Raw genomic sequence first — 23,603 nt, 5'->3', positions numbered from 1 at the left:
CTCCTAGAGGGTAGGGTCTTGACTGATGTCACACATAGTATGGGGACAGAGCTTAACTTGAAGCAAGAAAGGCTTCTCATGTACAAGAGTCAGACTACTTGGGTCTGAATCCTGGAGCTGCCATTTGTTGTCTGTCATCTGCAGCAAGTCAGTTTGCTGCTTGGAGCCTTCACTGTCCCCATCTGTGAATGGGGTCTCCTGGGGCTGTTGAGAAGGTGCCTGGGCACCTGGAATGGGATCAACCATTGCCAACCACCAAATGCTCAGATGTCAAAGGCTAGCCCACTCCCTCTCTTTGGGGCCAAAAGACACTCAGACTTGGTCTGGGGATAAAGAATGAATTTTAATCTCTCTCAGGGTAGGGGTTCTGGTGAGGCTGCTCTCTGGGCGGGGCCACAGAGCCATGTACTCGCACGCGGTACAGGCAAGTGAAGGCTGAGTTCCCCCAGTTGCTTGAGATCTTCACCTTGACCGCACTGAAAGCCAGGGCTGGCTGGTTCTGGAAGAGAATCAGTCACAGAGGCAGCTCACCCATAGACTCCCACCCTGCCTTTCCAAAGTTGGGGAGCGGGAGGGGAACTGTCCCATTTCATAGGTGGGAAAACTAAGGCCCAGAGAGAAGGATGGACTGTCCCAAGGCCTCACAACGAGTCGATATTCAGGAGCTCTTACTGAAGATGCTGAGGTCAGAAGGACAGACATGCTGTGGGTAAGGAAATGTCCCAGCCTTAGTGCTGTGGGATCTTGGGCAAACCTCCACCCTTTCTGAGCCTCAGTCTCCCACTCCTGCCCTGCCCCGCCCGTAAGATGGGAGTGGTAATATCTGCTTCCCAGGATTGCCGTGGGCATGAAATGAGATTCTCTAGAAGAGAATCATTCAGAGGCAGCTCATCCACAGACTCCTGGCACACAGTAAGTGCTCTGTAAGTGAGGCCCCTCCCCGTTTTTGCCAAGCAAGAGGGGGTAGAGCCTGTGTTTATTACTCTCCCTATCTAGTGTAAAAAGTGGGGCGGGCTTGGCCTTCACTGAATGGTTTCAACCTCCCAGGGAATGACAGAAGGGGAAACTGAGGCTCCAGAGAAGCAGGGCTTGGCCCAAGCTAACACACAATTTGTGGTTGGCAGAGATTCGGGCCAGTATGGGTTTGATTCCCAAGCCTGACATTCACCCCGTCAAGCCCCAGGGCCATTCCAGTGGTCACTCCTCCGGACCTGCTTCTGTCTCCAAACCCCTCTCCTTCAGGCCTCAGTTTCCCCACCTGTGGTTGGATCAGGTGATGATTATGGGGCCACCCACTATGGAGACTCTACCTTTAGAGCCAGCAGCCCCTGCCCAATGGTAACCTCTTGCTCAGTGTCTGCTGTCCCTGGGAAGAAACACAGCAAGAGGGCTCCTGGGCGCATCAGGGAAAAGGGGACATGGCCACAGGCAGTGGGATCTCCCTGGAGTCCCACTTGGCCCTGGGTAGCGGCTCCTACTCTCTGAGCCTCAGTTTCCTTGCTTGTCAAACAGGTTAGTCATGACTGGGCACCTCCTGGGGTTACTGGGGGATGAAGAGGGGGTCCCTGGGTACAGACTGCACACTGTGCATTCAGCAGGTGCTCAGCACAGGCAGCTCTTCGCAGGTACCTGGAGTGGGAACATCTGGATGATGTTTTCTGGCTGAAACTGAAATGCCCCCAGGAACACCTCCTCCTTGGGGGAGCCCTCCATGCCCTGTGGAACCAGAACCAAGGTGAAGGTGTCAGATACAAGCAGGGCCTTCAGAGGGTGTCTCCTCTCTCCAGTGGAGACTTGCACACTCCCCAGGATGGGAGCTCACTACCTCTTTGGGCACCGTTTCACTGTGGCACAGTGTAATGAATAGGAAAGAGCACTGGCCTGGGAGTCAGAGGCTGGGGGTCTATGACTAGCTCTGCCATTGACTTGTAGAATTAGAGTGTTTCCTTGATCCTTCTCTGGACCTTATTTCACTGAGACAGTTCAGATAACGCTTCGGACCTTCTTAGCAAAATGGGGGCTCCATGGTCCCTGAAGATTATCTTGGCTCTGAAAAGCTTGGTTTATAATAGAGTAGCTGTTTATCCCCTACCCTTGAAGGCTGAAATTGGACCCCAGCCCTGGCCACTTCCAGCCTTAACTAGCCCCTCCAGCCTGCAAGTGTTGTGCAGGCACTGTTTGCCCCAGGCCTGGAATACCACCGTTGGAAGGTTGTCCCTTTAGCTAAGCATAGCTCCCTGCCAGGGAGTACTCACATAGATGACAAGGTCCTTGGGGGCGGTGTCCAGGCTGCCTGACAGTGAGATGGTCTTGGGGATGTGCTGCAGCGTGAGGTTGGACAGGTAGACCTTCTGAGCCAATTGGATGGTCACCTGGCCGCGGTCACCCTCAAAGGCCCAGCAATTGCCAGGTGTCACGTTGGGCTAGAAGAGGCAAGTACAATAAGGGATATGCTGGGTGGGTAGGGGGATCATCCCACCTTTGATCCCCTGCACTTCCTAGGCCCTCCTGGGTGAGCCAGTCCTTTCTTGTTTCCAAAGCTTGGCTCAAGTGCTACCCCCTCCAGGAAGCTCTCCTGACTACTCATGCAAGCGTAAGCCTTACTTCAGTTCAATGCAGTAAGGGAGGGGCCTGCTTGGGGCCTCCCAGCCTCTACCCACTCCCCATTGGCACCCATTCATTCATTCATTCATTTACTCACTCACTTATTCATTCACTCACTCATTCATCCCTCCCATTATTCTTTACATGGTCTCACAATCACCCCATGACTTACTCATGATCACTATCCCCGTTTTGAAGGCGAGGAAACTGAGTTGGGGGAGCAGGACAATGACTGGTCCAGGGCCACGCACAGCTGGAAGTGCAGCCCGGAGAATCTGACCTTGGAACTTGCCATTAACCACCACAATCTCCTGCCCCACAGAGGGGGAAACAGGCCCAGGGAGAGAAAGAGGTTTGATGGAAATCACCCAGGAAAGGCGATTACTCGGTAGGTTCTGAGCTTCCGGAGCCATGGCATGAACAGTCCTTATCTGAACAGTGGATGCTAGCCCAGGGGTGCAGGCGGCTGTGAGTGTCAGGGAAGGCCTCCAGAGGAGCTGGGGCCAGGGGAGATGAGGAGCCAGCTGGGAAAGGGAGCTGAGGGAACAGCACGGGAAAGGACCAGGGGCGAGCCAGGCTTGATGATGTGAGGACCTGGAGAGCTCAGTCAGGCTGGAGCTGGGAGAGGGCCTAGGAGGGGCAGAGTCTCGGCTGGGCTGCTTTTCCCTACTGTTCCAAACCTGACTGCAGCCAGCGCTTTGCAACCCAGCCACTGCCCCGCACGCCCTCTGCCCCAGCCTGGATGTGTGCACCACCCTGCACTCCCAGGCCCTGTGCTTGGCCTGTGCCCCTGGGTTCTGTCTGCCTGCGGATCTGCTAGTCCTCGGCTGCGTCCACCAGGAAGCCCCTTGCCCCGTCCAAGCTGAGCAAGGCCAGTGCCCCAGCTTGACCTCGAGTGCCAAGATCTTGGAGCTCCTTAAGGTAGAACCCACGGATGAGTGGCCTGTGACCTTTTGGCATCACCCGGGGTCGGCCACTGGGATGACTCTCAGCCGGTGTTCACTGAATGAAGGCACCTGCTTTGTGACCAGGACAAGCCCTTTCCTTCTCTGGGCGTCATTTTCCTCATCTGTGAGGCAGGATCTTGGAGGGGTGAAGAGCTCAGGTTTGAACTCTGGCTCTGCTACATACTAGTGACCAGCTGTGTGGCCACAGTCAAGTGACCTGGCTCTTTGAGCTTCAGTTTCCTTTTCTGCAAAATGGGTCTACGATGTGCCCATGCCCAGTGTAGTCCTGAGGTTTCTCTGACCCTCAAGTCTTAAGGGCTGAGTGGTGGGGTCCCTTCCAATGCCAAAGCAAGCTGTCCCTCTGCTTCGCTCCTACCCTAGCCCCAGCAGCCCCTGCTGTCTGTTCTTACCTCCTGCTCCCTGCCTTCTCCCCAGCCCCCGCCTTGTCAATAGTCCCCTCCTTCTGCTCCCTGCCTTTGCCCCTGCGTCTGTCTCCTGCTCCTACCTCTAACCCCGCTCCTGCCCCCACTCCCTTTGCTCCCACCCCTACCTCTTCTGCCAGCTCCTGTCCCCAAACCCTGCCCGGACCACTCCCCTGCTGCTGTCCCATCTCCCGCCATCCCCCCTGCCTCAAGGATCACGTCTGGGGGCTGTGCGTAGTTCCACAGCTGGATCCAGTTCCAGTAGGAGTGGGCCTTCTCATGGTTATAGGTGGCTGATGTGTGCTCAAAGTCAATGCTGGCCCCTGTATAGGAGAAGGGGGTCTCAGCCAAGCAGCCGGGCTTCTGCCTGGTGGAGGGGATGCCGCTGATGGGCCCTCACTATGTGCCGGGCGAGAATTTTGGATGAGTCACTAGCCCTGTTCTGCTCTAGGAAATGGGATTACAGCCATGTTAATAATGGTAATCATGGTGGCTATTATTTTTTATTTTATTTTATTTTATTTTATATTTTTTGAGACAGAGTCTTGCTCTGTCGCCAGGCTGGATTGCAGTGGTGCGATCTTGGCTCACTGCAACCTCCACCTCCCAGGTTAAAGCAATTCTCATGGTGGCTATTATTAGCAGAACCATGGTGGTGGAAGAATGGCCCCCACGTCATAGGGCTGCTGTGGCGCTGAGATGAGTCATCAGAGCATGTTTCCCAAAGTGCCTGGCACAGGGTAAGCGCTCCCCATGTAATGGTCTTGTGATGACGACCGATACCCATTGTGCAGAGGAGGAAATTCTAGCTCTGAGAGGCTGAGGCCCAGCGTCACTCAGGGGCTGGGCTGACAGTATCTGACCCCATGTCTCACTGATTCTGGGGGTGCCCGAGTTGGCGGTGCTGCCTGGTAGGGGTCTGCGCTGGGGGCAGCCTGCGGCCCATACTTCACCTCCTCCCGGCTGTCCCTGAATGCCTCTCACCGGCCTCCTCACAGCATCCCTTGGTCTGGAATACTTTCTCTCCTCACCAAGTCTCAGCCCAAATGTTCTCCCGAGTGGGAGGCCTCTCTGCCCAGGTCCCCTCCCTCCTCGCCACCTGCCTTATTCTTCCGGAAGCACTGATTCTTTTTTTTTTTTTTTTTGGAGACAGAGTCTGGCTCTGTTGCCCAGGCTGGAGTGATCTCGGCTCACCGCAACCTCTGTCCCCCAGGTTCAAGCGATTTTCCTGCCTCAGCCTCCTGAGTAGCTGGGATTACAGGTGCCCACAACCACGCCTGGCTAACTTTTGTATTTTTAGTAGAGATGGGGTTTTACCATGTTGGCCAGGCTGGTTTTGAACTCCTGACCTCAGGTGAGCCACCTGTCTCAGCCTTCCAAAGTGCTGGGATTATAGGCGTGAGCCACCGCGCCCGGCCCTGAAGCACTGATTCTTTTTTTTTTTTTTTTTTTTTTTTTGTGAGAAGCAGTCTCTCTCTGTCACCCAGGCTGGAGTGCAGTGGCGTGATCTCGGCTCACTGCAAGCTCTGCCTCCCGGGTTCACTCCATTCTCCTACCTCAGCCTCCTGAGTAGCTGGGACTACAGGCGCCCACCACCACGCTTGGCTAATTTTTTGTATTTTTAGTAGAGACGGGATTTCACCGTGTTAGCCAGGGTGGTCTCGATCTCCTGACCTCATGATCCGTCCACCTCGGCCTCCCAAAGTGCTGGGATTACAGGCGTGAGCCACCGCGCCCGGCCGAAGCACTGATTCTTGACTGTGGGGTGGAGATGGCTCTGTCCTGCTGACCTGTGTGCCCAGCAACGGTTTGGAGAAGAGTGGTGGGTGGGAGTGGTGGAGAGGTAAAGCCGAGAACAGCCCAAGCACATAGTAGGGGCTTTATAGATCTTCTATAATGTTGAGGGTCTGTGGATTTCTGTGTTCCCTCCCACCCCACCCCACCTCACCCCTACCCCCATACCCCACCCCATCCCAGACCCCCTTGAGAGAAAACAAAATTGTAGCAAGAAAACCAGCTTGGAGCAGAGGTCAGCTCTGAGGATGAACTTCCCAGTGGCAGAGGGAGTACCACACCAGAACTGAAACCCACCCTGTGTAGAGCTTCCGAGGACACTTGAGGCAGTCAGATGGTGGGGAAGGGGGTCACCTACCTGTAGACTTCAGGGCAAAGTCTGGCTTTTCGATGTAATCTCCATGTATCATCTTCATTATTTTCTGGGCCATTTTTTGCTGAGAAGGCAGAAAACACAAGTTGTGCCCTGGTGTGTTGTCACGGACTGTGATCCCCACGTGTCCACGGGAGGTAACAGGGGGCTGCAGGACGCTGTCCTCTCCCTAACAGCCCGCCCCTGCCTGTGGAAGCCTGTGGCTCTGTGAAAGCCCAGGTGACACAAAGCCATCCCAACCCCACCCTGGGTTCACTGGGTGCTTTCAAGTCCACTGTGACCGGATGTCATATGGAGGTCCCAGAGTCTCAGTGAGGTTCAGGCAGGGGCTCTGACGTCAGGCCAGCCTTTACTGTTGTGGGGCCTTGGGCAAGTTACTGCCCCTCTGAGTCTTGATTTTCTTGCCTGTAAGACGGGGACAATAATCGTGTCTACCTCCCACTGTAGATTTATAAAGCCCCTACTATGTGCCAGGGCTATTCTCAGCTTCACGTATGCTCACCCTATCCCCTCCCAGCATCCCTAAGAAGTATGCACTATTATCATCCTTGTATTAAAGATGAGAATACCGAGGCACAAAGGTGTAGCTTGTTCAAGATCACCCAGCTGGTATGAGGCAGAGCGATCACTGTGGTTCCAGAGTTCAGGCCCTTAACCACTCCACTCTGCTGCCAGATGCAGATGGCAAAGCACTTAGCCCAGTAGGTGCACAATAAATACCAGCTGTTCTTTTTATTAGACTCTTCACAGTGGTGGAAGATTCTGTTTTCCAAAAGTGGCTGCAACAAGGTCTCCCATTCCAGGCTCTTCTTTCAGTGTGACCTCCCACTGAGAGTTGGGGTCTAAGCTCCCTTCCCACCAGTCTGGGCTAATGACTACAGCAGAAGTGATGCTGTGTGACTTCTGGGGCTAAGTCCTAAAAAACAATACAGTACTGCCTGGTTCTCTGGGGACACTCACTCCTGGAGGCCAGCCGCCATGCTGAGAGGAAGCCCAGGCCAGAGAGGCCACAGATGGGTGCTTTGATCAACAGCCCTGAGTCCCAGTTGACAGACAGCATCAATCTCCAGTCACGTGAGTGAATCCAGATGATTCCAGCCCCAGATGTAGAGTCACCTCCAGCCTTCAGGTCTTCCCAGCTGAGGCCCCAGATACCATGGAACACAGACAAGCCATCTCCACTGTGTCCTGTCTGAATTCCTAACCCACAGAATCTCTGAGCACAAGTGATTGTTTTGCACCACTAAGTTTCGGGATGGTTTGCTATGCAGCAGTGGTAACTAGAACAATAGCCAGGGTGTTACAAGGCAGTGATTATGATTCTATTTTGTTAATGTGCAAACTGGAGGCTCAGAGAGGTCGATGACCTGCCTGAGGTTACACAGCTCCAAAAGGCAAAAAATCTCCAACTCCTCCCCTCGTTGGCTGGGGACAATAATCTCACCTATTACTTTTCAAAACTGGGTCGCCAACCCCAAGGAATTTCCCTGACGGCCCCCACCCTTTCTCTGCCCCAAGGCTGGGTGCAGTCTTCTTCTCTGGGATTCACAGGTGCTGGGACTGCCTTGAGGGCAAGGACGAGCTCTAGTTGATCCCCCATCCTGGATTCCCAGCACGCAGTAGGCACTTAATGATTGCACATTGATTAGTGCATGCCTTTGGATTCTACCTTTGCTTAAAGGCAACAAACATTTAGGGAGCACTTACCATAGGACAGACATTAGTCTAAATTTACATGAATTACCATGTTTAATCCTTACAACTCATCTTCTAGTTGAAGAAACTGAGGCACAAAGACAGGAAGTAAATTGACCGGAGTCACACAGCTTATAGGTGGTGGGGATGGCATTCGAAGCCTAGCAGCCTGAATCTAGAGCCAGTCCTTATAATCACTACGCCTTACTGCCTTTGTAAGTCATAGCGGGGCCTCCCTGCCCACGGCAGAGGAAACACCTGCCAAGAGCCTCACTTGATAGTGAGTGACTGACACGGTCTCTCCTCCTGGGTCTGTCTGAACAGAGCTTATAGGGGAGATTCAGGGGCACTGGAGACCTTGGACTTTGGGACAATAAAAGATAAAGATGAGTTTTAGCAAATTTTGCTGAATCTTGCACAGTGGAATTTACCTTTGTGAACTCTTTTAAAATTTCAGCTTCTAGGTAAAGATGATGGATTGAAGACATCATCTAACTTTACTTTCTCCCAACACTCCATTACAGCTTCAGTAAAGGGATTTGAAAAGACCCAAACCCATATGAATAGGAAGCACAGGAGAGGAGAAAACCAGGCTGCTGCATATGGTTGTGCATGTTGCGCACTGCAGAAAGGTTCCCAGTTAAGGGGCCCTGTGTGGGGCTGAAACCCAGCTCTTCACCTGTTCTTTGATTTGGAGGAAGGTGCATTTTGCAAACTCATCTGCCCAGCACAGGTAGCTTTTTCCAGTCTGCAGAAAGGCACAGTGTGTCCCAGCAGTGGCCCTGGAGCCAGCAGTAATATTCTGGAAGTTGTCCTACACAACGCTAAACATTGTAGGATGTTTAGCAGCATCCCTGGCTACACACTAGATGCCAGGAGCATCTCCTCCTCACATTGTAACAACCAAAAATATCTCCAGACATTGCTAGATGTTCCCCAGGGGGCAAAATAATCCCCAGTTGAGAACCACTGATTTAGCAGAAATGAGAAATCTGAATCTGAAGCTGGCCATCCTCAAAAAGCTCGGGATTGGTGGCCTGAGGTGCCTCTGAAATTGGGTTGGAGAACTGGGTGTTAAGACAGTTAAGAGGAATCTGCATATTCCCTGGGGACTCCCTCTCACTCTGAGAAGCTGAGTGACTTCTCTGTTCCCCAGTAGAAGACTAGAAGTTATTCTCTAGAGAGGGTAAAACAGAGGGGCTCTGTTGGGACAGGTGAAGTTTTCTTAAATAGGATACCCAAAGCACTACACAAAAAAGATAGATACACTGGACTTAATTAAAATTAGACATTTTGGTTTGTCACCATTGAGAGTGAAAAGCCACACTATAGCCTGGGAGAAGATATTTATTTGCAATATGTACATCCAATAAAATATGTTTACCCAGAACACATAAGAACTCCTACATATCAATAAGAAACGGCACTCTCCCCCAAAAGGCAACAGACAAAATCCAAATGGCTGCTGGATACGTGAAAAGACACTCCACATTATTAACAACCAGAAATGCAAATTAAAGCCATAGTGAGATACCACTTCTCACCCTGCAAAATCAAGTAAAAAAGACATATGACACCAATTGTCGGTGAGGATGTGGGACAATCGGAATTTGCATATACTTTTCATGGGAGCGCAAATTGAAAAACTATTTGGCAGCATCTAATAACATGAACACACTCATACCTTTTGATCCAGCAATTCCATTCCTAGTTATATCTACTCCCAAGATCAATAAGTATATATGTTCACCCAGTGACATGAAAAAAATTAGAATTGTTCAGGAGCTGACATTCAAACAACAGGAGCTTCAAAAATGAGAATACAGCAAATGCTGCTGTGGGAAATCGCCAATTTAGTCACATGAATAAATAACAGTTCTTAGGCCAAAAGGCCAGGGGTTTCCAGATTGACAGGTTCCAAAGGGTGGGCAGCCCATAGGCACATCTGTGGAAGCAACAAGGACCAGATGAACTAAAATTCTACAGAGCAGAGAACCATTCTGAGATGTGCTGGCATTTTTTGTCCGTTTGTTTTAAATCTCTGGGGGCATTTGATGATGGGCTAAGGATCTGGGCTTAGGCCAGACAATGGGCTGCTGCTACTGGTGAAAGAGAAAGAAGCAAAGTTTTTAATGGTGACAAAGAGCTAAAGTAACAAAACTGGGGACTTGAGGAGCCTCAAATATGACCACTTTTCTTCACAAGGTATTAACTGAATTTCAAGACTATAGGAGGCTATAGGCCACTTCAAGCATTTCTGAAAAGCAGAATAAAACTTCATATCTTCACAGTGCTTAGGAAACGAAGTCTCTTTGAGGGAGGGTACCCCAAAACACAACAAGCAAGAGATCAAAACCTTAGAACAGTGATTCTCTCGGGTATGTGTCAGAACCACCTGGAAGGCTTGCTGGAACACAGATGATTTGTTTCCATCTTCAAAGCCTCTGATTCTGAGTGAGGCCTATTAATTCGAATTGTTAACATTTTCCCAGGTGATACTGATGATGCAGGCATGTGGGCCGTACTTTGAGATCCATTGCCCTAGAAGGGGTGGTGATGAGTCAATACTGTGCTTCAGCTGCATGTCACCTGGGGGCACTAAACCAATCCTGGGCACAATTAGAACCCAGGAATCCAAGTGTGCCCCGGCAGAGAAGGCTGCCACCAGGCCCAGAGATTTTTGCATTCATGCAGGGGTGAGAGACAAATTTGGAGACTTGTGAGGCCTCAACCATATGATAAGTCTTTGCCACTAAGATAGTTGCCAAATTTTTGAAGCTGCATGGGAAGGAGTCTAAAGAGTTAAGCTTAAAACCTCTGGATAAATCTTTTAAAAATTGTGATCAAGATCTGTCTGAACTAGCTTAATGCATGTCTAGATAGAAGTGACCAGTCTATTTCATCTTCCTTATAAAGAAAAGGGGAACTTTCTCTAGTGGAATTACAATTATTTGGAACAGCTATAGTTCTTTTGTATACAATGTTCAGAAACCACTAAAAGTTACTAGACTTGAAGAGACAAGACCATATGATTGATACCCAAGATAAAAAGCAGAAAACAGAGGGAGGCCACAGATGATCCAGATATTGGAGTTAGCAGACAAGGATTTTTAAAATAACTGTTGCTAATGTGTTAATTAAAATAAAGGAAAAGATGGACAACATAGGTGAAATGTTGGAGAATTTCACCACAGAATTAAAGTCTGTGAAAAAAATCAAATGTATATCCTAGAACTAAACAATGCAGTATCTGAAATTAAGAACTAAGGCTGGATGCCGTGGCTCATGCCTGTAATCTTAGCACTTTAGGAGGCTGAGACAGGTGGATCACTTGAGGTCAGGAGTTCAAGACCAGCCAAGTCGACATGGTGAAACCCTGTCTCCATTAAAAATACAAAAATTAGCTGAGCTTGGTAACGTGCACCTGCAATCCCAGCTACTCAGGAGGCCGAGGCATAGGATTCGCTTGAACCCAAGAGGCAGAGGTTGCAGTGAGCTGCCTGGGTGACAGAGGGAGACTCCATTAAAAAAAAAAAAAAAAAAAGAACTAAATGCATGGATTTAATAATAAATTGGAGAGACAGAATGATGCAAGATTATTAGTAAACCTGAAGAAAGGTTAATAGGAAAATTTCAAAACATAAGCACATACAGGAAAAGAATGAAAAAACAAACCAGGTAATAGTGTAGGAATCATATAAAGCACTCTAAAGGCTTTCAAAGCATAGGCCTAGCATAGGTGTAATTAGAATCCAAGGAAAGGAGACAGATAATGGAAAGAAGAAATATTTTAAGAGATAAAAGGTAAAAGTTTCCCAGAACTATTGAAAAATATCAACCCACAGATTTAATAAGCTCAGCAAACCCCAAACCAGGTTATATGAGGAACATTAGAGACAAAAAGATTATTCTACAAGCTCCCAGGGATAAAAAATAGATCATACTCAAAGGATCAATAATAAGAGTGCCATTAGACTTCTCATTAGCAACAGTATAAACTATAATACAGTGGTGGGCTTCCTTCAAAATTCTCAGGAGAAACTATTTCACATTTATAATTCTGTACCCAGCCAAACTATCAACCAAGTACAAGGATAGAAAAAGATGTTTTTAAACATACAAGCACTAAAAATATACTTCTTTCACTGTTTTCCTGAAAGTCACTGGGGGATGTGCTCCCTCAAAATGAGAGACAAAACCAAGAAAGAAGACTTGAGGTATAGGAAACAGGACATCAAACAAAGAGAAATTAGATGTTTGGGGCAGAATGGCCAGCGTCTCACCTCATCAGACATGGCTTCCATCTCCTGGAGCTTGGCAATGAGCAGGTTCATGCTACCTCGGAGGTCCTGGATTTCCCCACTGTGATGTCGCACCTTCTCCTGGTACAATCTTATCAGGAAAGAGTGATAACAAGAACAGGTTGATTTGTGATGCGTTGTTGTTACCCTCAGATTTTCCCTTTGCTAGTTGGCTCTCAAAGAATGAGTTTCAGACTTTCCTACTCTCTTGGGCCCATCCCTGGACCCATTCATCAGGTTATTATCTCTAAAACTTTACTCATTCTCTTCTTTCTGCTTGGAATATCTTTATGCCCAGCTCATTCCTTCCAAATATTCCTATTTTGTCTGCAATTAAGGATTCTGCCATCAGGTGGTGTCTTGGTTAAAATTTCTTCTCAGCTACCATTTGCTGAGCACTGACTATGGGTCAGGAACTATTCAAGACACTTTGCATCTTCTTTAGCACCCATAATTGCCAAGAGCAAGATGGGTGTTATGCTTCATCTCATAAATGAGGAGTCAAAGGCCCAGAGAGAAGAGCTGACTTGCCTAAGGTCAGCCATGTAGGAGGTATGGGAGTTAGGATTTAAACCCAGGTTAATCTGACTGCAGAGCCTACATTTGTAGCCAATACACCCCAGATTCTGGCTATAGCTCTGCTTTTTAGGTAATAATATGGTTACCCAGAAGTTTCCTCTTACCTCAAGCTCTGCAGCGGACCATTTATGCTGTCATCCTAGTGGAGTATTGAGAAAAGGGGTCTCCTTCAGATAGCCTAATCTGGCCCCAGGAGAACTTCATCCATCTATTCTCCCACAATTATAAGCCCATACATTCATCCACTTTCCTGTTGACTCTTCCATCCGTCTACCCACCTATCATTTCTCCAAACTCTAATTTACTGTCCTTTTTATTCATCCATCCACACTTTTATCCATCCATCCACACCTTCATCCATCCACCCTTATACCCACCCACCGTCCCTTATCAATCTATTCTTCCAACTCCCCAACCTCCCCCATCTATTTACACTCCAATCCATATACCCTAACCCATCTACTCACTCTTTCATTCATCCATCTATCCACCAACCCAGCCACCCACTCATCTATCCCATGTGCTCTTCCATCCACCCATTATTTCATCCATCTATTCACCTATTCATGTATTCACCTAGCCTCCTATCTCTTTCCCCTAGTCCTACATCCATCAAATCCAACCTTCCATCCGTCCATCCTCCCATCCATTCTCTCTCCATGCACACTCCCATCTGGCCATCCAGTCATCCAACATTGATAGTGGCAACCCTGTTGCCGGCATCAAACTAAACATTGCTGGGGTGAATAGGACCTGGCTCCTTCCTTCAAGAAGCTGCCAGTACAGTTGGAGAGACAGTCATGACCACAGAAAATTATAGGAGGAAAGAGGAATGTGACCATTTCTGCCTGGGTGTTTCTAGAGGAGGTGACATTTTAGCTGGACCTTGACGGATATGAAGGGGTTCATGAGGAGGAAAAGAGGAGAGGGAGAGACAGGCCTTTCAGATCCCCTTTCTGAGGTCCTCTGAGACTTTTTGTGGACCTCAAGTAGGGAATTTTGCCACTTATTTCCTCCTCCTTCCTCCTCAGAAACCCGAAAGCAAATGAGTATCATTGCTGTTAAGCAGAAGGACAAGCTGCCTTAAGTACAGAAATGTGTTCCCTGTTATCACCACCCCACTTTAAGTAGGGCCTTGAGAAAGGAGAGATGGGTCGTCTCTGAGAGTCAATGACAGGAGAGCCATCTTGGAGGAGGGACTATCGCATCCAATCTTTGAAAGTCACCTCTGGCAGAAGAGATGGGTTCTAGGTGGGTGGCACGATGAAGGGAGAGATTTGGATCTGGGTTATCTCAGGAACGGATTAGGGGCCCGATCTGGTGAGGATGAGTGGAGCTATGGAGGTGATATTGACTGGTTAGGGTGAGACCAGTCAGCCGTGGGACCTGAGGAGGGTGCACACTCACCTGCCAGACTTTCATTTTTGATGGTAAGTGAATAGAAACCATCCAGAACCCTGTGAGGCCATGAGAATAAGAATGAGCCATTTAACATGTAAGGTGAAGAGCCTAGGTGCCGGAGTTAGGGTGTCTGGGTTCAAATCCCAGCTATGCCACTTGCCAGCAATGTGCAACATTGGGGGAATTACTTAATGCTCTATGCCTCAGTTCCCTCCTCTGTAAAATAAGAATAACAATAATATCCACTTCATGATCAGATGATATCAAATGTGCAATACATGGCACATAAACCAAGTCATCTGTGGCTCCCCCTTCCCTGTTCCAACTCTACTGGGGATAATTGGCAAAGAGAAGAAGGCACTCTGCATTTTATGATCTCCATGCTGGCTGAAAAGCCACCATTCAAGCCATTATTTAAAAGTCTTGGCCGGGTGTGGTGGCTCACGCCCGTAATCCCAGCACTTTGGAAGGCCGAGGCAGGCAGATCACTTTAGCCTAGGAGTTCAAGACCAGCCTGGCCAATGTGGTGAAACCCTGTCTCTACAAAAAAAAAAAAATACAAAAATTAGCCAGGTGTGGTGGTGCACATCTGTAGTCCCAGCTACCCGGAGGCCGAAGTGGGAGGATCACTTGTGCCAGGAAGTCGAGGCTGCGGTGAGCTGTGATCCACTGCACTCCAGCCTGGGCAAGAGAGTGAGACCCTGCCTTTAAAAACACAGCTTTTACTGAGGCAGGAGAATTGCTTGAACCTGGGAGGCAGAGGTTGCAGTGAGCTGAGATCATGACGCTGCATTCCAGCCTGGGCGACAGAGACTCTGTCTCAAGAAACCCCCAAAACCAAAAAACAAAAACAGCCTTTAAAATTTATTTATTGTTCTTGATAAAACCTTCGACCAACTAGGAATAGAAGGGAACCTCCTCACCGTGATAAAGACCATCTATGAAGAGCTCACAGCTCACATCCTATTTAATGGTGAAAGACTGGGCGCTTTTCCCCTAAGATCAGGGATGAGACGGGGATGCTTCCTCTTGCCAGTTCTATTTAACACAGTACTGGAGGTTCTAGCCAGGCCAATTAGTCAAGAAAAAGAAGTAGGCCAGGCGTGGTATCTCACACCTGTAATCCTAGCACTTTGGGAGGCTGAGATATGATGGTTTGAGGCTGGGAGTTCTAGGCCAAACTGGGCAACACAACAAGACTCCATCTCTCCAAAAAAAAATTAAACAAAAATTAAAAAATTAGCTGGGGGTGATGGTGCACACTTATAGTCCTAGCTACTCAGGAGGCTGAGGTGGGAGGATCACTTGAACTCAGGAGTTTGAGGCTGCAGTGAGCTATGATTGCACCACTGCGCTCCAGCCTAAGTGACAGAGACAGACCCTGTCTTAAAAAACAAAAAAGAAGTAAAGGTCGTCCAGATTATCATGCAGAAAAGAGTTAAACTACCACTACTTGCAAATGACATGATCTTGCATTAGAACTCTGAGGGATCCGAGGTTAGGTGTCTTGCCTTGTGTTATAACTAAAAATCGGGTTCAGCAAGGTTGCAGGATACAAGATCAAGGTACAAAAAGTCAGCTGTATTTCTATATACTAGCAATAGATAACCTGAAAACAAAATTAAGAAACCCATTTCTAATAGCGTCACAATAAAGGTGTTATTTAGGCTGAGCGTGATGGCTCACGTCTGTAATCCCAGCACTTTGGGAGGCCAAGGTGGGTGGATCATGAGGTCAGGAGTTCAAGACCAGCCTGGCCAAGATGATGAAACCCCATCTCTACTAAAAATACAAAAATTAGCAGGGCATGGTGGTGCACGCCTGTAGTCCCAGCTACTCGGGAAACTGAGGCAGAGAATTGCTTGAACCTGGGAGGCGGAGGTTGCAGTGAGCCGAGATTGCACCACTGCACTCCAGCTTGGCAACAGAGTGAGACTCCGTCTCAACAACAACAACAACAACAAAGGTGTTATTTATCAAAGTCCTAGTTGTTGGATTTTAAAGCGGGACAGTTCTCTAGGATTCACTGTTCATTTTCCCATGGGGAGCCGATTCTCCCTCCTCCCCCTACCCCCAGCCTCCACTCCAAAGCCAGTATATTTCAGTGGAGGGAGGAGATTCCTTTGCTTGGGAAAGCTAAGCTGTGTTGTGGGAGGTGGGGGTGGTGGCTGGAAAGAAGCCATGGAAACCCAGAAAGCGGAAATAACAATGTTCATAACACGGTTTGGGGAGAGCTTTCTGAAGCATTTCTTGGCTTCTAAAATATTTTCATGGTCATCATTTCATTTCATAATTCTCACAGCAACACCCATCAGGCCGATGGGGAAACTGAGTCATGTGGAGGGGCAGTGTCTTGCCCAGTGTCCTATAATCAGTGCCAGGGCCCAGGGATACCTCGACCTGGGACTGGGCAGGGCCCTGGGACACACCGAAAGCACAGAGGAGCAGAATGCCTGTCTTCTCCATGAGCTTCTGGCACAGCAGCTTGCATCTGGAAGGCAGGGAGTGGTGGTCAAGGTCAGGTGGACAAGGCCCAGCCAAGTGTTCACCCTCCTCCTTATCACTCTTTCTCCGTAGGCATGCTGTTTGCCCTATCCCTTCTTCTCTCCCTGGTAAACGTGTCCTTCAGGATTCACCTCAAATGTCCCCTCCTCCAAAGACCTCCACAGGCAACGCTCCCAGCCCTCTGAGCTTGGCAGTGTTTTGGTGCCTGCCTTTACCACCTGACTGGGAGCTCATGCATGGCAGGGCTGAGCTAGGCTCAGAATAGATGTTAATAAAACATTTAAAATTTAAACTTCAAATGAATGAATGAATGAGGTGGATATCTCTGCTGGAGTTTGGAAGAATTTCCAAGGACAACAAAAGAAAAGGGAAAGAACGGGGCAGGCCCTCCGGGCAGGAAGAGCAGCATGTGCTGGGCTGGGTGCAGTGGCTCATGCCTGTAATCCCAGCAGTTCGGGAGGCTGAGGTGGGAGGATCACTGGAGTTTGAGACCAGCCTGGGCAACATGGTGGAACTCTGTCTCTACAAAAAATACAAAAATTAGCCAGACATGGTGTTGTGTGCCTGTAGTCCCAGCTACTTGGGAGGCTGAGGTGGGACGATTGCTTGAGCTCGAAAAGTAGAGGCTGCAGTGAGCCGTGATGGCACCACTGCACTCCAGCCCTGGCGGTGGAGTGAAACCCTGTCTAAAAAAAAAAAAAAAAGTTAACAGCACATGCAAATGTGCAGAGGCGGGAATAGGAACAGGAATGGTGTGTCCAGGGAGTGAGAACCCTGGCCTTGCTGGCCCAATGGGTCCCTGGCAGGAAGCCAAGTGAGAGCAGCTTGGAAAGGAAGGGTGGGACAGGATTCCAGGACACTGCAGGCTGAGGGGCTGGAGCAATGGGGGGCCACAGTGGGTTCTGGGGTGGGGGTGTTTGATAAAAGCCAGGTTTGGGATAGCTTTTCTGGTCTGGCTACCAAGGGGAGATCCAAACTGATGGAGGGGCTGTTATGGTCCCCAGCTGCCATTTCCCACTCCCCATCACCCTCCCTCTGCCTTCCCTGCTCACCTGCATGTGTTGAACAGAAACTGCTGGGCCTGAGTTTTCAGGGAGCAAGCAAAACAGGTGAACCAGGCTGCACAGGAGACAGAAAAGCAGTGAGTCACTGTGCCCTCATCTTTGTCCCACTGCAAGGACCTGCTGACCTATCTGGGGCTGGGGGAGGCCCTGGAGCTGGGAGACCCTCTTGACTTGTTGGCCGAGCCTGGGACAGCACCGGGCTCTGCTTATGGGTATGCACTAGCCTGGAGTGAGTACAGGTCACTACAGGTGGGCACTGCTTGCCACTGGCAGTTAACAGACATTTTCTTTTTCTTTCTTTTTCTTTCTTTCTTTCTTTCTTTCTTTCTTTCTTTCTTTCTTTCTTTCTTTCTTTCCTTTCTTTCTTTCTTTCTTCTTTCTTCTTTCTTTCTTTCTCTTTCTTTCTTTCTTCTTTCTCTTTCTTTCTTTCATCTTTATTTTTTCTTTTTTCTTCCTCCCTCCTTCCCTTCCCTTCCCCTCCCTTCCCTCCCTCCCTCCCTCCCTCCCTCCCTCCCTCCCTTCTTTCCTTCCTTCCTTCCTTCCTTCCTTCTTTTTTGACAGAGTCTCACTCTGTCACCCAGGCTGGAGTGCAGTGGCTTGACCTTGGCTCACTGCAACTTCCGCCTCCTGAGTTCAAGCGATTCTCTTGCCTCAGCCTCCTGAGTAGCTGGGACTACAGGTGTGCATCACCACGCCTGGCTAATTTTTGTATTTTTTAGTAGAGATGGGGTTTCACCGTATTGGCCAGGTTGGTCTCAAACTCCTGACCTCGTGATCCACCCGCCTTGGCCTCCCAAAGTGCTGGGATTACAGGCGTGAGCCACTGCACTCGGCCGATAGACACTTAATAGTGACTCAGGAGCACAAAAGGCCTGGAATGTAGCAATGCCCATTTCTAGACACTGGGAGCTTGGCAGGAGTGGGGGCCTTGTCTGGTTCATCCCAGAATGCCCACTATGGAGCTAGGCAAAAAGTAGGGACTCAAAATGGACAGGAAGGTGAGAGGACACGGGGTGGATGGAAGAAGGAAGAAGCGAATGGCTGTCTGGCTTGGAAGATGGATGAATTGGGAGATAGATGAGAGAATGGGAGATTGAAAGGATGGGTGGATGAACAGAAAGAGGGATGACTGGGTGGATGCGCCTATGAAATAAGGTCTGGGTGAACTGATGAACTCAACAGGTGGATGGATGGGTGAAACCAGCAGCCAGACTGGTGGTAGAGGAGGGTTGGCAGTTAACTCCTCCTCCAGACAGTAAGCCTCCCTCCCAGTTCCCCTCTCCAGCCACCAAAGACATTGGCAGGAATGACACCTCCGATGGGTAGAACTCCAGAGTTCAACCTGCAGCTCCCCACCATCCCTGCAGCCCAGGACAGGCCTTGCCACCCCCAGGTCAGCCTGGGCTGAGGCTGGACCCTCTCCCCAGGCCCATATTGATGACGAAGGCGATTATTCAGTATATACGTACACACGCATCCCAGCATGCACTGAGTCAGGCCTGGGGCTTGGGCATTGATGCGGACAGGCAACAGGAAGTTGTCATCTGCAGAAAGCACAGGACTGTCATGTCACTGCCAGCCTCTAGATTTGGTACTTGCAGAGACCTGGGGAGCACCCAGAGCTTGGTGCGAACATCCCTGCCCCCTGCCCCTTGCCGGGTAGCCCCAGGTTGCCCGTTTGACATCCCTGAGCCTCAGCCCCTCAGCTGCCCATGAAAATACCAGGGCACCTGTCCTTGCTCACTCATGTTTGAGGAGGTGTCCTCTGCCATCCTGCTGGTGTTCCGGCCTCGCTGGGCAATCCTGGGGATGATAAGATTCATAGTCGCATTTTACAATTATGAGGAACATAGTGTCCTTGGAATGTGCATACCACATTCCAGATTGGGAAACTGAGGTGCACAGAAGGTTTCCCAACACCACCAGCTTGTTATTCAGGGACAGATCCAGGTCTGGCTGACCCCAAATCCAGGTATCCATCAAGGAAAACACCTAGGTTGCTGTGGCAGTCACAGGTGGTTGTCGCCATGTCCCCGAGGTTGGCAGAAGCTTGGTTTTGTTCCTTTGTCTGCTCATACACCATGTGATTTTAGGCCATTTTGATTGGTCAAAGCCTGCTGTCGTGCTCCCATTCCCTGTGCTGTGATTGGTTCAAGGGTGAGGAAGTCTGCAGGGGTGAGGTAGGGTGGGGTAGGGGGGTGGTTATGAGGTAAGGGACTTGGGGGAAAAGTCAGGTTTAGGATTAGCTAAATGAGACCCACAGAAAACGATGCTTATTCTCCTTCCCCTAGACAGCCACATTTCTGCATGACACCTGAAACTGTGGTGGCCATCTTGTGACCATGAGAGGGGGCTAAAAGAGCAGAATGATGACAGGAACCTGGGTCTTGGGTGGCAGAACTGAGGAATTAACGCACTCCGGAGCCCCCTGCACCTTGGGACCTCTTGATATGTGAGATTTAAAATTTTCCCTTATTTCTGAAGTCAAAGGTCTCTAAACATTTTTGTTTATCATACCCTCAGAGTATTTATATTGGTTTATTAATAAATTACATATACACCCAATTGTACTAATACATTGTTTACCCTTCCCAAATGTACAGATTTAGTGATAACATTCCTGAAGAATAGAAATTAAAAGAGGATGAAAGACATATATTCTAGCCTGGTCATTTCTTTTCTCACCCTTGGGGATTGTTTGGTATACTCTCTTGGGAGATACACCCAGATTTGGGTGCCCAGAGATAGGCATCATTTTGAGTTGGAATTTCTGTCACCTGCAGCCAGAGGCCTTCTGACAGATAAAGATGGTGAAATACTTGTTTCCTTGTTTCATACCAGTCTCCTGCACTAGACCGTGAGCTCCATGAGGGAACGGAGTACATCAGACTGGTGCCACACCGTGTTCCCTGTCCTCTGTGCATTTCCTGGCACACAGTAGATGGTCAATAAATGCGTGCTGGAAGGATAGCTGCTTCGCCACTTCCTGGCTGGGAGACTTTGGGAATACCATTGCCAAATCTGTCTGGTCTTGGTGGCTGTCTCTGTACAGTAGAGTTGACAATGCTGCTCACCTCCAAGGACAGGGTGGAGGGGCAGCATTTTGTAAACTGTAAAGGGCTGGGCAAAGGGAGGGGCTGCCATCCTCACCTCCGGGGTCTGGGATTGTGGGCCACATCTTCGAGTAGGGCACCTGGGTCCCCAGGGCTCCTTGATGACCGTGGCATCGATTTCCTTCTTTAGGTTTGGGGATGGAGGAGGGGATCTCTGGGAGCTGGTGAGGAGGACGTGACTGATGCCTCTGAATGCCCTCTGAAAAGTGCCAAGTGGAATCTGCCAGGATCAGTGGAGCAGTTGGCACTGTGACCTCACAGAGCAGGTGGGTGGAGGGGCAGGGGATGGGGGCTAGTCTCCAGCTTGGCCCTAGAACCTCCCCTAGAGGAAGCCATTGTGACCCACTTTCCTTTTTTAAGATGGGGAAATTGAGGCATCAAGACAGGAAGGGCCATGCAGGGGTCTCAGAAGCTGGACAGGGGGAAGAGCTGAAGCTCCAGTAACCCAGCCATGCTTTTCCTTGTTCCCTAGATCCCTTCCTGCCCCAAGCTTCCCAGGCTTTTCACATTCTTAGGTTGCACCTGAATGCATTTTGTAATGCTGAGCTTCTCACTGGTGGACATTGTGCATAACACAAAATAACATTGCATGTGTTGTTTCTTTAATAAAGTTCTACTTTTTGGCTGGGCGCGGTGGTTGATGCCTGTAATCCTAGTACTTTGGGAGGCAGAAGTGGGTGGATTGCCTGAGCTCAGGAGTTTGAGACCTGCCTGGGCAACATGGCAAAACCCCTTCTCTACTAAAAATACAAAAAATCGGCTGGGCGTGGTGGTGTGTGCCTGTAGTCCCAGCTACTCGGGAGGCTGAGGCTTGAGAATTGCCTGAACTGGGGAGGCGGCAGAAATCGCGCCACTGCACTCCAGCCTGGGCAACAGAGTGAGACTCTATCTCAAAAAAAAAGTTCTACTTTTTTACTGGGGAAAAATAAAAGCATAACCGAGTGGAAACGTCAAGCTAAGTTTTTTCTGTTAGCCCTGCCTGTAGGGAGCTTGAATAGTTGGACCACAAAGCTAAAATGAATTCACTTTTGCCCCCTGGTGGCAGTTGCTTAAAATTGCAGGCTAATTACCAATGGGAAGTGGTACGATGGTCCCTCAGAGGCCCACATACTAAAACCTGAACATGTAAATATGTTAAGTCACAAGGCAAAGGGGAGTTAAAGCTAGAAGAGCAATTTAAGTTGCTAATCAGTCTATCTTGAGATGGGGAGAATACCCTAGATTACCCATGTGGGTGCAATGTAATGACAAGCGTCCTTATAAGTGGAAGAGGGAGGCAGGGAGATGGCAGCACAAGAAGCAACAGGCTGGCTTTGAAGATGGAGGAAGGGACCAGGAGCCAAGGAATAAGGGCAGCTTCTAGGAGCTGGAAAAGGCAGGTGGACAATTACTCTCCTACAGCCTCCGGCAAGGAATGCAGCCTTGCCAATGCTTCCTTGATTTTAGCCCAGGGAGACCCATCTGGGACTTCAGACCTCCAGAATGGTAACATGATAAATTGTGTCTTAAGTCACTAAGTTTGTGATAATGCATTATTGCAGCAATAGGACACCAATGCAAAACCCCTGAGAATATTCAGTGAAGGGGAAACTCTGAAATGCCACCACTACAATTGTTAAAAGGGGCTTTCAAATGTATACTCATTCATTTATTCGTTTGACAAATATTTATGCATCTAGTATGGTCCAGGCGCTGGAAACAGGGCTGAGCAGAACCAGCTCCCATCCCTGCAGATGCAGGCAAAGTGGCTGGCAGAACATTCTGCATATAGCAGGTGCTCACCAAACGGTGCTTGCCGTTGCTGTCGGGAGCCGGTTGAGATCTGGGATGGGCTGGTGAGAATCTCCCTCTTTTATGTCTACTGTCTTGGGCTGTCACCCAAATGGCTCTTGTGCTGCAAATATTTAAGAAAAGGAAGTGTCCAGGCCAACAGCAAACACCGAGAGCGGGTTTGGTCAATATTTGCGCCTCTGTCCACTGAGTCTGCTGTTTGCATCAGTTATGGTGAGGGCGCAGGAGGGCCCGTTCTTACGCATTGGTGGACAGACCAAGGCCAGGAGCAGGGTGTCAGGGAACTCACAGCAGGCTCCTCTCATTCCTCTTTGCCTCTAGAATAGGGGCAGGGGAGCACTGGTTGGGAGGCAGGGCTGGTTCAAGTGAGCTCCAGCTGCTCAGGGGAGGGCTTGATGGTATCTGTGGTCAGCTTTGTAGACACTGGTGGGGGCCTAGCGCAGGGTGGGCCTGGGAGCTGGGCCTGATATTTGGGCTGGTGTGGGGTCAGTGGGAGTCAAGGAGTGCCCTGGAGGGGAAAGGCCCCAAGTCATCCTGTGCCAATGAAGAAAAATGGAAAGGCCATCACCTGCTGTGCACACATGTATGCACAGACACAAGAACACATACACATGTACCTCCCCATCCCAGGAAACAGTCCACTCACATACACACATGGACCTAACACCACACACTCACAGACCCACAAACACTCAGTGGGCCAAGCCCACACATGCATACATGTACACAAAACTCCCCACCTCTGTGGTCCTGTCGGATTGTGTGAATAGACATGCAACACCATAAACCAAGACACCAATGCGCCCATTTCATGTCCACGCCCACACATAAGAGCCCACATTTTCCCTGCACATGTGTACATGTAACTATGCACACACGCTCACACGCACGTATCAACACACACAACCCTCATCCACACATGTGCATATGCAAATTCCTTCATGCGCACAGCACACACAGTTCCTTGGGTCCCATCTAGCCAAGGCGGAAGCTGACGTTTGTAATGTGGAAAGA

The 23,603-nt window shown here is 49.4% G+C and overlaps 1 protein-coding gene across 1 annotated transcript; it reads right to left on the bottom strand.

Annotated features, from left to right (window-relative positions):
- Positions 1-322: 322 nt before the first annotated feature.
- SUN5 (Sad1 and UNC84 domain containing 5) lies at positions 323-21,006 on the bottom strand. Its single transcript, XM_003273522.3, has 13 exons — positions 20,836-21,006; positions 19,430-19,488; positions 19,155-19,229; positions 17,674-17,740; positions 16,546-16,607; positions 14,123-14,172; positions 12,820-12,854; positions 12,119-12,227; positions 6,126-6,204; positions 4,181-4,296; positions 2,256-2,423; positions 1,630-1,716; positions 323-499 (listed from the first exon to the last, which is right to left on the bottom strand). Exons 1-13 carry the CDS (start codon positions 20,910-20,912, stop codon positions 344-346), a joined length of 1,140 nt encoding a protein of 379 aa, XP_003273570.1. The 5' UTR covers positions 20,913-21,006; the 3' UTR covers positions 323-343.
- Between the last annotated feature and the right edge of the window lie 2,597 nt (positions 21,007-23,603).

This window comes from Nomascus leucogenys, chromosome 13, assembly GCF_006542625.1.
Source record: "Nomascus leucogenys isolate Asia chromosome 13, Asia_NLE_v1, whole genome shotgun sequence".
Classification (NCBI taxonomy): Eukaryota; Metazoa; Chordata; class Mammalia; order Primates; family Hylobatidae; genus Nomascus; species Nomascus leucogenys.
This window is presented reverse-complemented; position numbering and strand designations above follow the sequence as displayed.